We start from the raw sequence: 17358 nt of genomic DNA, 5'->3' as shown, positions 1-17358 counted from the left end.
CAGACCATCTATCAGCAAAACTGCAACCTCAGTCCCCGTCACCTGGACAGTATTCACAGGTGGTTCTCCCTGGGTCACCTCTAGCAGAGGCCCCGGCCGAGCAGTTGCCACAGGGGCCAAGCACTGCACATAGTGGGGGTCAGTGGAACCTGCCGGTAGAGTAGCCTCACATGCGGTACAAGCAGCATAGAAAGCCTGTGCCTTGGCACCCTTGCTTTTTTGCGGATGACATGCTGTTGTCTCCTCTGAGCAATCTAGGAGGGTATATAGCCAAGAATCACCAGCGAACGTACAGTGCAATGTATAGCATGCAAGCATAAAAATACAAATGTACACTTCGGCACTAGTGGGGTCAGCACCAGAGGTGCCGCTTACCGCCCGCTCAAACGCGGGTGTGTGGTCGCCAGAATCCCGTGTCTGGGTCTCCCAGAACTTGTCTCCCCTCTCCAGCTCAGACTGCACACAGGAATGGCTGCCGGCGTTCTGTGAAGAGGGGCGGACCGTGGGCGTGCCTCAGACAAAGTGCGGGAAACTGGCGTCCCACTGTGCCCAGTGTGAGGGCTGGAGTATGTAAAGTAGACTCCAGCCCTCTGCGCTGATGTTCTGTACAGCGTCCCGCCCTTCCCCTGACTGGCAGGCCTGGGGGCGGGAACGAAACGAAACTAGGCCGCAAAAGCCGGGGACTCGAGTAATAAGCGCGGCCGTCATATATGCACGGCCAGCGCGGAAGTCCCCGGCGCACCACAAGTCCCAGCCGCGCCGCAGCGTAAACTGACAGCAGCGGCCGGCGCGGCAGTTCCCAATACATTAACTCACTCAGCAGAGCTGTAGTGAGTAGTGGCACAAGCGCGCAGCGCTGTTGTCCCCGGCGCACTAACACACCCAGCAATGCTGCAGTGTGTCTGCGCGCGGTCTGTACGGGGACACAGAGTACCTTGACGTAGCAGGGCCATGTCCCTGACGATACTCAGCTCCATATCCAGCAGATTCCCCAGCGGCTGTGGATGGAGCACGGTCTCAGTGCCTGGAGACCGGTAAAATCCCACTTCACCCAGAGCCCTAAGGGGGATGGGGAAGGAAGCAGCATGTGGGCTCCAGCCTCCGTACCCGCAATGGGTACCTCAACCTTAACAAACACCGCCGACAAAAGTGGGGTGAGAAGGGAGCATGCTGGGGGCCCTAGTATGGGCCCTCTTTTCTTCCATCCGACATAGTCAGCAGCTGCTGCTGACTAAACAGTGGAGCTATGCGTGGATGTCTGACCTCCTTCGCACAAAGCATAAAACTGAGGAGCCCGTGATCCCACGGGGGGTGTATAGGCAGAAGGGGAGGGGCTGTACACTTTTAAGTGTAGTACTTTGTGTGGCCTCCGGAGGCAGTAGCTATACACCCAATTGTCTGGGTCTCCCAATGGAGCGACAAAGAAAAAATGATAAGATTCTGACCCGTTGGTACAGGTGCCCGGATACTCTACACGCAATATTTCCTGGGGTTACAGATAGCTGCTGGAGGTGCGGAAGGGAAAAGGGGACAATGCTGCCTATCTGGTGGGACTGCCCATTGATGAAGCCTTTCTGGAAGTCCGTGTTCAAGGCATACTCTATAATTAGCGGAGAGCAGTTGGTGGGTTCCCCTCAGATGGCGCTGCTTTCAATCCTCCCGGGATCACATAAATTACAGAAAATGGGCCTCCTGAGATTCTGTCTTACAGCGGCACGCATGGTGATCCCGAGATACTGGAGATCGACTGGGGTGCCATCTGTGAGGGAGTGGTTTGCGGAGATGGCCATCATCCACAGGATGGAGTCCCTCACGGCAAAGACCAATGACTCAGTGGATAAATTCCTTAGGATCTGGACCCCCTGGACCCTGGCTCTTGATTCCCTACCATTTCAGAACCTTATTGGTAACTCTTAACCTGTGTTACGTTAGTAAAATGTAGCGGCCCGAGTACTGGGGAAGTAATCCCTACCATGCCTTCCCCTCCATCTCTTTCTGCCTCTTCTCCCCCTCCCCCCCCCCCCTTTTCTTTCTGCTGCTCTTCTTCCCCCCCCCCCCCTCCTCCTTTTCTTTTCCCTATCTTTCCCTCTTACTACTTTCTTTTCTTTCTGGTTCTAGTTAAATCTTCTAATTTTTTTTTGGCGGTGGCCTCGTTTTGGTTGAGGCGTATTTCTCCTTTGGAAGGAGACTGTTCGTATTATCAAATCTGGTTACATGTCCTATGCGTGCCTTATGGTAGTTAGTAAGAGAGGATGTATTAGTTAGGACGTGGCTTATATTTTTCTCTGTAAGTTGACACGTAGTAACTAGTGATGAGCGAGTATGCTTGTTACTACTCTGTACTCGCACGAGTATCACTGTACTCGGGCTACTCGGCGGGGACCGAGTAATCTCGCAATACTCGTGCTGTACTCGTGGTCTTCATGTTGGCGCTCTTTTTAGAGCCAGCCCTTATGCAGGGATTGGCTGGCAGACCACTGCAATGCCACAGCCCTGTTGTGGAATTGCAGTGATTGGCCGGCCCTCACAGCATGACCGTGCCTTTAGCCCGACACTTCCCCGCTCGGCTACGGCCCCTCCCGCACTCCACTCCGCGTGTATATATATATGCACGCTTACACACACACGCACGTTTTTTTTTTAATTTACAGTTTTATGGTTTCTACATGCTGCCGTTGGTCATTTCAGAATAATACTCGGGTCCCCCATAGGATAACATTGGGCTCGGTGCTCGGGCCGAGTACACGAGTATCTTGGGATGCTCGGCCCGAGCCTCGAGCACCCGAGCTTTTTAGTACTCGCTCATCACTAGTAGTAATCACTTATTTCAATCTTACTTTTTTTTTTCCTGTAAATTGCCTTGTTTACTTTAATTAAAGAAAGATTAAACATAAAATGTCCCAAAAAATTGGATAACACCTTTAAGAAGGATTGCAGTCTAAGTATATTCTATTAAAAAAAAAAAAAAACATATTTGCCCTCATTGGGTTTGTGTTGAGTGTCCCCCCACTGCTCCCGGTGTTAGCAGCGCAGACATTTGGCTGCAGTCAATCAGTGAGTTCAGCGGCTTGTTATGTCTGAACTCACAGAGTGTCTGAGCTAAGTGATTGGCTGCAGCAGTTGGTGTGACGCTGCAGACTATAGAAGATAATGGAAGTAGGGGCTGAGACTCAGCACTGGACCTGGGGAGGGTGAGTAAAGCACAGGTTGGTTCCAACAAACTGAATCTGGGGACACAAATTCTAAACAGTGCTGCACATAGTACATAAACCATAAAAGAAATGAGGGAGAGGAGGGAAGAGGGGGGGGGGGGGAGGGAGAAAAAGAAAGAGGAGAGAAGGTGGACCACATGAGGTGCTAGGAAAGCCAGGCTTTCCCAGGCTTTGCAGGGAGTGCTTGTATATAGAGAGTGTGCAATAATGCATATATTGCAGAAATGGCATGTGAGGGGAGAGGCGGAAGAAGAAGAGAGACCTCTGAACGTGTCAGCGTGTTAGGAAACTGAATGGAAAAATGTTGGCTCCGTACGTACTGAAAGGCAAAGCGTTCTGCAAGTGGTCAATCCTGCAAAATGGGAGAGAGAGACGTAAACTACCATCTTCTGTTATTAGAGAAAACCTTAAAGGTCATTTCCTAGTGTGGTTACGAAGGCATTAGCTGAGGAACTGGACAAGAACAAAGGATTGTCAGTGATTGGGGTCAATGGGCCCTGTTGTGAATGTCATCCGAGTAGGTGTCGGTGTGGAGCTCCCTCTGGTGGCCAGGAATGGTAATTGAGCTGAGTCTGAATCTGTGGCTCAGATAGGTGTTGGAGTTTAATGGGGAATTCAGGAAGTCCTATTGCAGATCAGCCTAGTGTATTTAGAAGAGCATTTTCTGCCTGGCGGCCGCCGGTGATAAATGTTTCCTGCTGCTTCTGAAGATGGCTGGGAGTTTTCCCTTCAGTTTCTCCCATTTCTGCTGTGCCTGAATCTACTCCAGATAAGTTTGCTAGTTTCTGTGCTTAATTGCTGAAATTGCACTTAAGGTTGCTTCTGCTTATTCCATTTGGTTCTGTGTTTGGTTTCTCGTATGTGAGAAACGGTCTCTGCATTTGTGAGCAGGGCAGTTCCTCCAGCAAGAAAGGGAGCTTGCTTCCTGTTCATGTTTGGATTATTTGCACTTTAGAATATTATTTGTTCTGTGATTTTGTTTCTTCCCATTATATCTGCAGTTCATTTTAAGTGTCTGGCACAACAATACTTGATATAGCGGGGGGAAGACGCAGTGGTCTTAGTATTTCTTTCCTTTGGTATTTTTTGCAGGGTTTTTTGCTGGTTTAAATCAGTTCTCTGTCCTGCCCTAACTTGTAAGTCGGGCCTCACCTTTGCTAACCTATATTTTCTGTCTATTGTGATTTCTTACATCACCGTTGTTGCATGTTGGGGGCTTGCTATTCCTTTGGGGACTGCTCCGAGGCAAGTTAGGATTCCTCATTTCTATCTTTGAGGTGTAGCAAGTTTCTCCGGCAGTGACGAAGTGTCTAGGTGTGTTAGGAACATCCTACTGCTACTTCTAGTTTTGTCTGATAGATAGGTGATTGTGGACAGCTTAGTTTCCAACTACTCTTGTGGTTTTGTTTTTTCCTGATTAATGGGATTTTTTGTGATGGTCCATGGTTACGAGATCATAACAGGGCTCCTTACTCTGGGGGAGCATAAGGTCGCCACAGTGGTGATGGGACTGTAACTCCTGAACTATGGGAGTCCATGCCAGTGGGACTGTTACACCTAAAGCATAAACTTTGTGCAAAGCGAACCCAGAGCTTGGGACAGTGAAACGTGTCCAGGGTACCAGCTGCCGCAAGGTATTGGAGATGGTGATTGATCTTATAGGCCCGCATCTCTAGGTCTGATAAGCCCTGATCTGCGGTGAGAAGACGACAAAGAAGACCTAAAGCGGCGCTGGAACCCAGAAGGATGGAGACGTTCTGCAGTAAGGACAGGGTAGAGGGGGAAAGGGGAAAACAAGCGATCATAAAAGCCCAAACACACGATAAGATATAAATACATTTTTATTTATCAAGTATTTTTTATTAATCAAATATAATTAACATTAGTGCAGGCAATGGTAGGGAACAACAAAATATGCATGGTATAGCTCAAGACAGGATCATGTCATAAATATAGTACATTGCATGAAAGGATCATAGACACTTGTAGTCAATTCTCATAGTTTCAGTTACTCCCACTAATATAAAATTAGCAAAAATATGCATAATTGGAAGATTCAATAATCTTCCATCCAAACACTGAACTATGGGTTCATTGAATTGGATGAAAAAGAACATGGCTGATTCCAAGCCTGTAAGTACGGACAACAATCAGTTAGATATAAACCGCTAAATATATAGAGATGATCAATATTAGTTAACTATCATAAGTCGGCTCACATAAGGCACACCGGCTATCACATTTATAGCCAGAATATATAAACCGTGTATCTATATCACCTCTGATAATTATATTCAACTGAATGACGTTAGAAAGCAGCCTATACAGGCTTACAACCACATACATTGCGGTAGAAAAGAAGGGAATTTTGTTTACTTACCGTAAATTCCTTTTCTTCTAGCTCCTATTGGGAGACCCAGACAATTGGGTGTATAGCTACTGCCTCCGGAGGCCACACAAAGTATTACACTTTAAAAAGTGTAACCCCTCCCCTCTGCTATACACCCCCCCGTGCATCACGGGCTCCTCAGTTTTGGTGCAAAAGCAGGAAGCTTATAAATTGGTCTAAGGTAAATTCAATCCGAAGGATGTTCGGAGAACTGAAAACCATGAACCAAAAGAACAATTCAACATGAACAACATGTGAACACAAAAGAACAAACAGCCCGAAGGGAACAGGGGCGGGTGCTGGGTCTCCCAATAGGAGCTAGAAGAAAAGGAATTTACGGTAAGTAAACAAAATTCCCTTCTTCTTTGTCGCTCCATTGGGAGACCCAGACAATTGGGACGTCCAAAAGCAGTCCCTGGGTGGGTAAAAGAATACCCCGATAAAAAGAGCCGACAACGGCCCTCCTCTTACAGGTGGGCAACCGCCGCCTGAAGGACTCGTTTACCTAGACTGGCATCCGCCGAAGCATAGGTATGCACCTGATAGTGTTTCGTGAAAGTGTGCAGACTCGACCAGGTAGCTGCCTGACACACCTGCTGAGCCGTCGCCCGGTGCCGCAATGCCCAGGACGCACCCACGGCTCTGGTAGAATGGGCTTTCAGCCCTGAAGGAATCGGAAGCCCAGAAGAACGGTAGGCTTCGAAAATCGGTTCCTTGATCCACCGAGCCAAGGTTGACTTGGAAGCCTGCGACCCCTTACGCTGGCCAGCGACAAGAACAAAGAGCGCATCAGAACGGCGCAGTGGCGCCGTGTGAGACACGTAGATCCGGAGTGCTCTCACTAGATCTAACAAATGCAAATCCTTTTCACATTGGTGAATTGGATGAGGGCAAAATGAAGGTAAGGAGATATCCTGATTGAGATGAAAAGGGGACACCACCTTAGGGAGAAAGTCCGGGACCGGACGCACCACCACCTTATCCTGGTGAAATACCAGGAAGGGGGCTTTGCATGACAGCGCTGCAAGCTCTGACACTCTTCGGAGTGATGTAACTGCCACTAGAAATGCCACCTTCTGCGAAAGACGTGATATAGAGACATCCCGCAGCGGCTCAAAAGGTGGTTTCTGAAGAGCCCGTAGAACCCTGTTGAGATCCCAGGGTTCCAGCGGCCGCTTGTAAGGTGGGACTATGTGGCAAACTCCCTGCAGGAACGTGCGGACTTGCGGAAGCCTGGCTAGACGCTTTTGAAAAAACACGGAAAGCGCCGATACTTGGCCCTTGAGAGAGCCGAGTGACAAACCCTTGTCCATTCCGGATTGAAGGAAGGAAAGAAACGTGGGTAAGGCAAACGGCCAGGGGGTAAACCCCTTTTCAGAGCACCAGGCTAAGAAGATCCTCCAAGCTCTGTGATAGATCTTGGCTGACGTTGGTTTCCTGGCCTGTCTCATAGTGGCAATGACCTCTTGAGATAACCCTGAGGACGCTAGGAGCCAGGACTCAATGGCCACACAGTCAGGTTGAGGGCCGCAGAATTCAGATGGAAAAATGGCCCTTGAGACAGCAAGTCTGGTCGGTCTGGGAGCGCCCACGGTTGACCCACCGTGAGGTGCCACAGGTCCGGGTACCACGACCTCCTCGGCCAGTCTGGAGCGACGAGGATGGCGCGGCGGCAGTCGGATCTGATCTTGCGCAACACTCTGGGCAGCATTGCCAGAGGAGGGAATACATAAGGCAGTCGAAACTGCGACCAATCCTGAACTAATGCGTCCGCCGCCAGAGCTCTGTGATCCTGAGACCGTGCCATGAATGCCGGGACTTTGTTGTTGTGCCGAGACGCCATGAGATCGACGTCCGGCGTTCCCCAGCGGCAACAGATCTCTTGAAACACGTCCGGTTTAAGAGACCATTCCCCTGCGTCCATGCCCTGGCGACTGAGAAAGTCCGCTTCCCAGTTTTCTACGCCCGGGATGTGAACCGCGGAGATGGTGGAGGCTGTGGCCTCCGCCCACAGCAGAATCCGCCGAACTTCTTGGAAGGCTTGACGACTGCGAGTGCCGCCCTGGTGGTTGATGTACGCGACCGCCGTGGCGTTGTCCGACTGTATGCGGATCTGCCTGCCCTCCAGCCACCGATGGAAAGCCTTTAGGGCTAGATACACTGCCCTTATCTCCAGAACATTGATCTGAAGGGAGGACTCTGTCGGAGTCCAGGTTCCCTGAGCCTTGTGGTGGAGAAAAACTGCTCCCCACCCTGACAGACTCGCGTCCGTCGTGACCACAGCCCAGGATGGGGGCAGGAAAGATTTTCCCTTCGACAGAGAAGTGGGAAGAAGCCACCACTGAAGTGACGTCTTGGTTACCAGAGAAAGAGAGACGTTCCTGTCTAAGGACGTCGACCTCCTGTCCCATTTGCGGAGAATGTCCCATTGGAGTGGACGCAGATGAAACTGCGCAAAGGGAACTGCCTCCATTGCTGCCACCATCTTCCCCAGGAAGTGCATGAGGCGCCTCAAGGGGTGTGACTGGGCCCGAAGGAGAGATTGCACTCCTGTTTGCAGCGAACGCTGTTTGTCCAGCGGTAGCTTGACTATCGCTGAGAGAGTATGAAACTCCATCCCGAGGTAAGTCAGTGATTGGGTCGGAGTCAATTTTGACTTTGGGAAATTGATGATCCACCCGAACCTCTGGAGAGTCTCCAGAGCAACGGTCAGACTGTATTGACATGCCACCCGGGAGGGTGCCTTGACTAGAAGATCGTCTAAGTACGGGATCACCGCGTGGCCCTGAGAGTGTAGGACTGCCACAACGGATGCCATGACCTTGGTGAAGACCCGTGGGGCTGTCGCCAGGCCGAAAGGCAGTGCCACAAACTGAAGGTGTTCGTCCCCAATGGCGAAACGCAGGAAGCGTTGATGCTCTGGAGCGATCGGCACATGGAGATAGGCATCCCTGATGTCGATTGATGCTAGGAAGTCTCCTTGGGACATTGAAGCGATGACAGAGCGGAGGGATTCCATGCGAAACCGCCTGGTTCTCACATGTCTGTTGAGCAATTTGAGGTCCAAAACGGGACGGAATGATCCGTCCTTTTTTGGCACCACGAACAGGTTGGAGTAAAAACCGCGACCTCGTTCCTGAAGGGGAACGGGAATCACAACTCCTTCTGTCTTCAGAGTGTCCACCGCCTGAAAAAGTGCAACGGTTCGCTCGGGGGGCGGAGATGTTCTGAAAAAACGAGTCAGAGGACGAGAGCTGAACTCTATCCTGTAACCGTGAGACAGAATGTCCCTCACCCATCGGTCTTGGACATGTGGCCACCAGGCGTCGCAAAAGCGGGAGAGCCTGCCACCGACCGAGGATGCGGTTTGGGGAGGCCGAAAGTCATGAGGAGGCCGCCTTGGAGGCGGTGCCTCCGGCGGTCTTTGGAGGACGTGACTTAGACCGCCATGCAGAAGAGTTTCTCTGGCTCTTCTGTGGCCTGTTGGACGAGGAGGATTGGGATCTGGCTGAGGGCCGAAAGGACCGAAACCTCGCTTGAATTTTTCGTTGCTGAGGTCTCTTTGGTTTGGGCTGGGGTAAGGACGAGTCCTTTCCCTTGGATTGCTTAATAATTTCATCCAATTGCTCGCCAAACAATCGGTCGCCAGAAAAAGGCAAACCGGTCAAGAACTTCTTGGAAGCAGAGTCTGCCTTCCATTCGCGTAGCCACATGGCCCTGCGGACTGCCACCGAATTGGCGGATGCTACCGCTGTACGGCTAGCCGAGTCCAGGACAGCATTCATGGCGTAGGATGAAAATACCGACGCCTGAGAAGTCAAAGACGCTACTTGCAGAGCAGAGGTACGGGTGACCGCATTAATCTCAGACAGACAAGCTGAGATAGCCTGCAGTGCCCACACTGCTGCAAAGGCTGGGGCAAAGGACGCGCCTGTGGCTTCATAGATGGATTTCATTAGGAGCTCTATCTGCCTGTCCGTGGCATCCTTGAGCGATGAACCGTCAGCCACTGATACTACGGATCTAGCCGCCAGTCTAGAGACTGGAGGATCCACCTTGGGACATTGAGCCCAACCCTTAACTACGTCAGGGGGGAAGGGATAACATGTGTCATTAAGGCGTTTAGTAAAGCGCTTGTCCGGGAAAGCCCTGTGCTTCTGGACAGCATCTCTGAAGTTAGAGTGATCGAAGAAAGCACTCCGTGTACGTTTGGGAAACTAAATTGGTGCTTCTCCTGCTGTGCGGCCGACTCCTCCACAGGTAGAGGCGGGGGAGATAGATCTAGCACCTGGTTGATGGACGCTATAAGGTCATTTACTATGGCGTCCCCTTCAGGTGTATCAAGATTGAGGGCAACATCAGTGTCAGAGTCCTGGGCTGCTACGTCCGCCTCATCCTCTAGAGAGTCCTCAAGCTGAGACCCCGAACAGCGTGATGAAGTCGGGGAAGATTCTAAGCGAGCCCGCTTAGCCGGTCTGGGACTGCGGTCCGTGCCGGAGTCCTCCACGTAATAACTAGAGGCCACCCCAGGAGCACGCTTCGTCGCAGACCGAGAAGGGCCTGGGGGCGATCCCGCAGTGCCCGGGGCCTGTGTAAGGGCCGGTCTGGACTGCAAGGCTTCTAGAATCTTAGCAGACCATTTGTCCATAGACTGAGCCATGGATTGTGAAAGTGACTCAGAGAGTTTCTCAGCTAAAACTGCAAACTCTGTCCCTGCCACCTGTACAGGGGTAGCCGGCGGTTCTACCAGGGCCGAGGGTCCCCCCAGTGCCCCAGGCTCCGGCTGAGCTAGTGCCACAGGGCCCGAGCATTGCTCACAGTGAGGGTAGGTGGAACCTGCAGGTAGCATAGCCGCACAAGAGGTACAGGTTGCAAAATAACCCTGTGTCTTGGCACCCTTGCTCCTTGTGAACGACATGCTGTTGTCTCCCAGGAGAATGATCACTGAGGGATATATAGCCACAAGCTAACAGTACAGCCGAACCGAGAAAATGTATACAAATAAAATATATATATATATATATATATATATATATATATATATATATATATATATATATATATATATATACAGTTCGGCACTCTAGGGGTACCAGCACCGGGTGACCGGTGTGGCTTACCGACCGCTCAAGCGGTGTGTGGTCACCAGATTCCCAGCCTCGGGTCTCCCAGAGCTGCAGCCAGAAGTCCTCCACCGGCAGAATGTGCTTAAAAACATGGCCGTCGGCGTTCACAGGGGAGGAGGGAGCCGTGGGCGTAACTACAAAAGTGCGGGAATCTGGTGCCCCAGAGTGATTAGTGAGGGGGGAGGAGGACAGCTAAGTGTGCTCCAGCCCTCACTGTCAGCGTCAGACCGACCGTCCCGCCCTTTCCCCTGACTGGCAGGCCCGGGGGCGGGAGTTCAATGCACTAGGCCGCAAAAGCCGGGGACTAAAGTTAAAACCGCGGCCGGCAAGCAGGCGCGGTCGGCGCGGTAATCCCGGTCTCATACCAACACCGCAGTCGCTGCAGCGTCTGAGGCCAAAGTGCTCCATGCACCTTCCCCAAGGGGACACAGAGTACCTGTAGATGCAGGGCCCTGTCCCTGATGATACTTAGTCTCCTGTCCGTCAGAATCCCAAAGGGGCTGCGGAGGGAGCCCGGTCCCAGTGCCTGGATAACCGGGTAGGATCCCACTTCTCCCAGAGCTCCTAAGGGATGGGGAAGGAAAACGGCATGTGGCTCCAGCCTGTGTACCCGCAATGGGTACCTCAACCTTAACAACACCGCCGACTTAGTGTGGTGAGAAGGGAGCATGCCGGGGGCCCTGTTAGGGGCCCTCTTTTCTTCCATCCGATACAATCAGCAGCTGCTGCTGACTAAAATGGGAGCATGAGTGGATGTGTGCCTCCTTCAACACAAAGCATAAAACTGAGGAGCCCGTGATGCACGGGGGGGTGTATAGGCAGAGGGGAGGGGTTACACTTTTTAAAGTGTAATACTTTGTGTGGCCTCCGGAGGCAGTAGCTATACACCCCAATTGTCTGGGTCTCCCAATGGAGCGACAAAGAAATATTATTAAATGTCCGTAGTTACTTGCTGTCACCACTAGATGTGACTTCAGTAGTGTTAGAATATATCACCACGCTGATCACCTGTAAATCGTCCAGGCTACAGTCATAGTGTTAACGCAACAGCATACAAGTGATTAAGTCATGTCTCACCATGTTCGCATCAAAGATAAACATCAGACAGTGTGATATAAACATAGGGAGCGTAAGGAACCAATAGACATTACCTGTCGCGAGCATAAAACACCCGACACGTGTTTCGATAGACTCTTCGTCAGGGGGCGTCCATTCAGTTGGATATAAATTATCAGAGGTGATATAGATACACGGTTTATATATTCTGGCTATAAATGTGATAGCCGGTGTGCCTTATGTGAGCCGACTTATGATATTTAACTAATATTGATCATCTCTATATATTTAGCGGTTTATATCTAACTGATTGTTGTCCGTACTTACAGGCTTGGAATCAGCCATGTTCTTTTTCATCCAATTCAATGAAACCATAGTTCAGTGTTTGGATGGAAGATAATTGAATCTTCCAATTATGCATATTTTTGCTAATTTTATATTAGTGGGAGTAACTGAAACTATGAGAATTGACTACAAGTGTCTATGATCCTTTCATGCAATGTACTATATTTATGACATGATCCTGTCTTGAGCTATACCATGCATATTTTGTTGTTCCCTACCATTGCCTGCACTAATGTTAATTATATTTGATTAATAAAAAATACTTTATAAATTAAAATAAAAATGTATTTATATCTTATCGTGTGTTTGGGCTTTTATGATCGCTTTTTTTCCCCCTTTCCCCCCTCTACATGTTCATGCGATTTGCCCTCACACGTAGTCCTATCTGATGAATAGATTGGTGGTAATATAATATATATACAATGATTATCAGTTCACTGTTTCTTACCATTCTCAGTAAGGACAGGGTGCAGATTCTGGCAACATAGTGAAATTCCCCCCTAGATCAAATTTTTATAGTTTTAATTTTTCCCTCTGATTCTACCACTATGGCTGTATAAGGGTTTGTTTTTTTATTTTGTAGGATGACTTGTACTTTTAAATAACGCAATTTAAAGGGAACCTGTCACCAGTTTTTCCCCCACTCACTCTGCCCGCTCGGCCACGCCCCCCACACACTCTGCCCCGCTCGAACCCTCCCCCCCCACACTCTGCCCGCTCGGACCCCCCCACACACACTCTGCCCGCTCGGCCACACCCCCCACACACATTGGGCAGCTATACATCTCCCCCCAGGACTAATCCACCTAATAGACGCCCGCTCGGCCACACCCCCCACACACATTGGGCACCTATACACCTCCCTCCAGGACTACTCCACCTATTAGACTCCTCTCCCCCCAGGACTACTCCTCCTATTATCCTCCTCTCCCCCCAGGACTACTCCTATTATACTCCTCTCCCCCAGGACTACTACTCCTATTATACTCCTCTCTCCGCAGGACTACTCCTATTATACTCCTCTCCCCCAGGACTACTCCTCCTATTATACTCCTCTCCCCAAGGACTACTACTCCTATTATACTCCTCTCCCCCCAGGACTACTCCTCCTATTATACTCCTCTACCCCCAGGACTACTCCTTCTATTATACTCCTCTACCCCCAGGACTACTCCTATTATACTCCTCTCTCCCCAGGACTACTCCTCCTATTATACTCCTCTCTCCCCAGAACTACTCTCCTATTATACTCCTCTCCCCCCAGGACTACTCCTCCTATTATACTCCTCTCCCCCCAGGACTACTCCTTCTATTATACTCCTCTTCCCCCAGGACTACTCCTTCTATTATACTCCTCTCCCCCCAGGACTACTCCTCCTATTATACTCCTCTCTCCCCAGGACTACTCCTCCTATTATACTCCTCTCCCCCCAGGACTACTCCTCCTATTATACTCCTCTCCCCCCAGGACTACTCCTCCTATTATACTCCTCTCCCCCCAGGACTACTCCTCCTATTATACTCCTCTCCCCCCCAGGACTCCTCCTCCTATTATACTCCTCTCCACCCAGGACTACTCCTTCTATTATACTCCTCTCTCCCCAGGACTACTCCTCCTATTATACTCCTCTCTCCCCAGGACTACTCCTCCTATTATACTCCTCTCCCCCCAGGACTACTCCTCCTATTATACTCCTCTCCCCCCAGGACTCCTCCTCCTATTATACTCCTCTCCACCCAGGACTACTCCTTCTATTATACTCCTCTCTCCCCAGGACTACTCCTCCTATTATACTCCTCTCTCCCCAGGACTACTCCTCCTATTATACTCCTCTCCCCCCAGGACTACTCCTCCTATTATACTCCTCTCTCCCCAGGACTACTCCTCCTATTATACTCCTCTCCCCCCAGGACTACTCCTCCTATTATACTCCTCTCCCCCCAGGACTACTCCTCCTATTATACTCCTCTCTCCCCAGGACTACTCCTCCTATTATACTCCTCTCCCCCCAGGACTACTCCTCCTATTATACTCCTCTCCCCCCAGGACTACTCCTCCTATTATACTCCTCTCTCCCCAGGACTACTCCTCCTATTATACTCCTCTCCCCCAGGACTACTCCTCCTATTATACTCCTCTCTCCCCAGGACTACTCCTCCTATTATACTCCTCTCCCCCAGGACTACTCCTTCTATTATACTCCTCTCCCCCCAGGACTACTCCTCCTATTATACTCCTCTCTCCCCAGGACTACTCCTCCTATTATACTCCTCTCCCCCCAGGACTACTCCTTCTATTATACTCCTCTCCCCCCAGGACTACTCCTCCTATTATACTCCTCTCTCCCCAGGACTACTCCTCCTATTATACTCCTCTCTCCCCAGGACTACTCCTCCAACACACACACTGCACAAAACATACCTCCCCCAAAACACACACACACCCACACAAACCACGCAACACACACAGCACCACACACACACACACAACGCTGCAGACACACAGCGCTCCACAAGCAACGCAACATACAAACAACACCGCTCTCACCCCCCGCCACACCCAGACAACACCCAGAATATTTACAGCGTCCTACACAAACACTTGGCAACTACACACAACATCTATATATAAAAAATCATACATTAACTACACAATAAATTCTAGAATACTCGATGCGTTAGAATCAGGCCACCTTCTAGTTTATAATACTCCCCTAACGGTCGTGCTACGGTGGATTTGGGCCATATGGGTGTCTGTTGTCCTGTGCCGACGCCGCCTCTTTTGGCCATCTTGGTCCTCCTTCTGAAGCTTGTGTAAATGATGCATGCTACGTCATACACACTCGCCGGTTCCGCGCAGGCGCACTACAATACTCTGATCTGCCCTGCTCAGGTCAGATCAAAGTGCGCCTGCACAGGACTTCAATGCTGGTGAGTGTGAATGATGTAGAAGGCGTCATGCACCCCGGCGACAGAAGGACAACAAAGATGGCCGAAAGAGGCGGTGCCGGCTTCGGAGAACGGAGACACCCATCTGATCCAAATTCACTGCAGCGCGACCGTTAGGTGAGTATTATAAAGTGATTTTTATGTTCTACACAGCGGCCTGGGCTCTTATATACAGCATGTTAGAATACTGTATATAAGAGCCCGGTGGTGGCGGCCGCAGCTTATAGCCACCAAATCTGGTGACAGGTTCCCTTTAATAAACCAAATATTCTGCCGATTTTAGACTTTGACCGATCGGACCTTTACGGCTCCAGTAATTCCGAATATTGTTTTTAAATATTTGCAATCATGGTTCTTACTGTTGCTCCGGTGCTTGGACTCGATCCTCTGCTCACGTTCGGCCTTCATCTGCTCTGCGGGGGTATCGTCCACATAAGCCTTTCCCTCTCTGATGAGTTTCTCTGCGTATTCGGTTATCCTCTCGAAGTGATCGGACGTGTAGGTGAACTGATCGGGTTTGATGTGAAGCATGGAGACGTCTTCCAGGATAACCTGAGAACCGCGGGATGAGAGAATCAGGCGACGCAATCACATCTATGAGGATCGTTGCGATTTTAGATGTCCGCCCTGTAATACTGGATACTGTGCCTTTACCTTCTCGAAATCTTCCTTCTCCTTCTCGGGGTTGGTGTCGTCGAACCTCATGATGAGTTTTCCTTTGAAGTTCACCTGGTAATGCTGATTAAGGAGGGCGGCCTTCGCGTGTCCGATGTGCAGGTAGCTGGGGACATAAACGCACATCATCATCATCATCATCATCGCAACCCAGACTGCATTTTACTAAAGGGTTAAAGAGGTTTTCTCATCTCTAATGGATCAATTGCAAACAAAGAACTTTGCAATTTACCTCTTATTCAAAGTTTTCTTTGTTCTCATGAATCAAGGGATTCTTACATTTCATAGTTTCCAGCACTTTGCTAGGTTACCGGCCACCTCTGCAGTCTATCAGAGGTGGACGACGTCTTTGGCAAAGTGAGCATCGCTTACAAGCTCTTTGCTATAGAGCTTGTAAGCGCTGCTCTAATACCAGACAGACCACTGCACCCGGACGGTCTCCGTGCCCCTGAGCTCTCCGGATGCCTAAGGGAGGGAACAGTTTGGGTCAGAGGCTCAACTATACAGCTGGGCCGAAACCTTTCAGGACCAATAGCAACCAGAAAGCTGTGAGGCCCTCCTGTAGATAAAGAGGTTTGTATCCCTTTAAAGGGGATGTTGCATGAAGACAACCAGAGATGCAGTGCAGCTACATTTTCCCTTTATTGACCGCAAAAGGAAAAATGTTGCATTAAATGATTAAAAAAAAAAATTAAAAAAAAAATAATTTTAAAGTCTGCCTAATGCAAGGATACTCCATCAGATACGCCCTCATAGGTGACATGGACTATTCCTTTAAGAGGTGGTGTCTATGTCTTCTGATATGGATGACCTATCCTACAGATAAGCCGTGAAAATTTCTAAAATCGGGCATCCGACAAATGGCGCCCCCCATCGATCAGCTGTTTACAGGTCCCACTGCTGCAGGATACAGCTGGAGCCACATAGCTCCATACACCGTCCAGTGGCCACTCTCGGTATTGCGGCTCAGCTCTTATTGAAGTGAATGTGACTGGAGCTGCAATACTGAGAACGGCCACTACATGATGTGTGGCGCTGTGGCATCCCCACTCTGTACACTGTATACATCCGGCCACATCGGAACCTGAAAACAGCGGATCAGTGGGGCCCGTTTCACCTGATAATTATGACCTATTCATAGGAGGAGCCTATACCCATGATCTAATGTGTCATCCAATGAAGAGAGAGAGAGAAATATAAATCCTGGAGAATCCCTTGAATTCACAGAACCTTCACCCCTTGCATGCAGATTTGGGGCTAATAATAAGAGAACCCCCACCCTTCTGACGAGCAGAACTTACCCGCTGGCCTCCGGAGGGAACCTGACAATCACTTTTCCCATCTCTGCCCCTGGAAGCTCAACGAACTTCCCAACATCTTGTTTCTTCTCCGCAGGCTTTAAAAAAACAAAAAATTTAAAATGATAAAAAGTAATAAGATTGAACACAAGCAATCATGTTCTTTGTGGGCGGAAGAGATTTGATAGCGGAACATGAAAACAGGAGATGCGGTGGACGGCGCGCACAGACGGGGGGGAAGACGGCGCGCACAGACGGGGGGGAAGACGGCGCGCACAGACGGGGGGAAGACGGCGCGCACAGACGGG

General features: G+C 50.0%; 1 protein-coding gene across 4 annotated transcripts in view; it reads right to left on the bottom strand.

Moving 5' to 3' along the window:
• EPRS1 (glutamyl-prolyl-tRNA synthetase 1) overlaps window positions 1-17358 on the bottom strand; it is a 263373-nt gene that overhangs the window by 195013 nt on the left and 51002 nt on the right. For all 4 annotated transcript variants that reach the window (XM_075339114.1, XM_075339116.1, XM_075339115.1 and 1 more), the window contains exons 6-8: window positions 17054-17148; window positions 15732-15858; window positions 15437-15629 (exon numbers count right to left, since the gene is read on the bottom strand). In XM_075339114.1, coding sequence (XP_075195229.1) covers window positions 15437-15629; window positions 15732-15858; window positions 17054-17148 — 415 coding nt within the window. The remainder of the gene's footprint in view (window positions 1-15436; window positions 15630-15731; window positions 15859-17053; window positions 17149-17358) is intronic.

This window comes from Anomaloglossus baeobatrachus, chromosome 3 (assembly GCF_048569485.1).
Source record: "Anomaloglossus baeobatrachus isolate aAnoBae1 chromosome 3, aAnoBae1.hap1, whole genome shotgun sequence".
In the NCBI taxonomy this organism is placed as follows: Eukaryota; Metazoa; Chordata; class Amphibia; order Anura; family Aromobatidae; genus Anomaloglossus; species Anomaloglossus baeobatrachus.
This window is presented reverse-complemented; position numbering and strand designations above follow the sequence as displayed.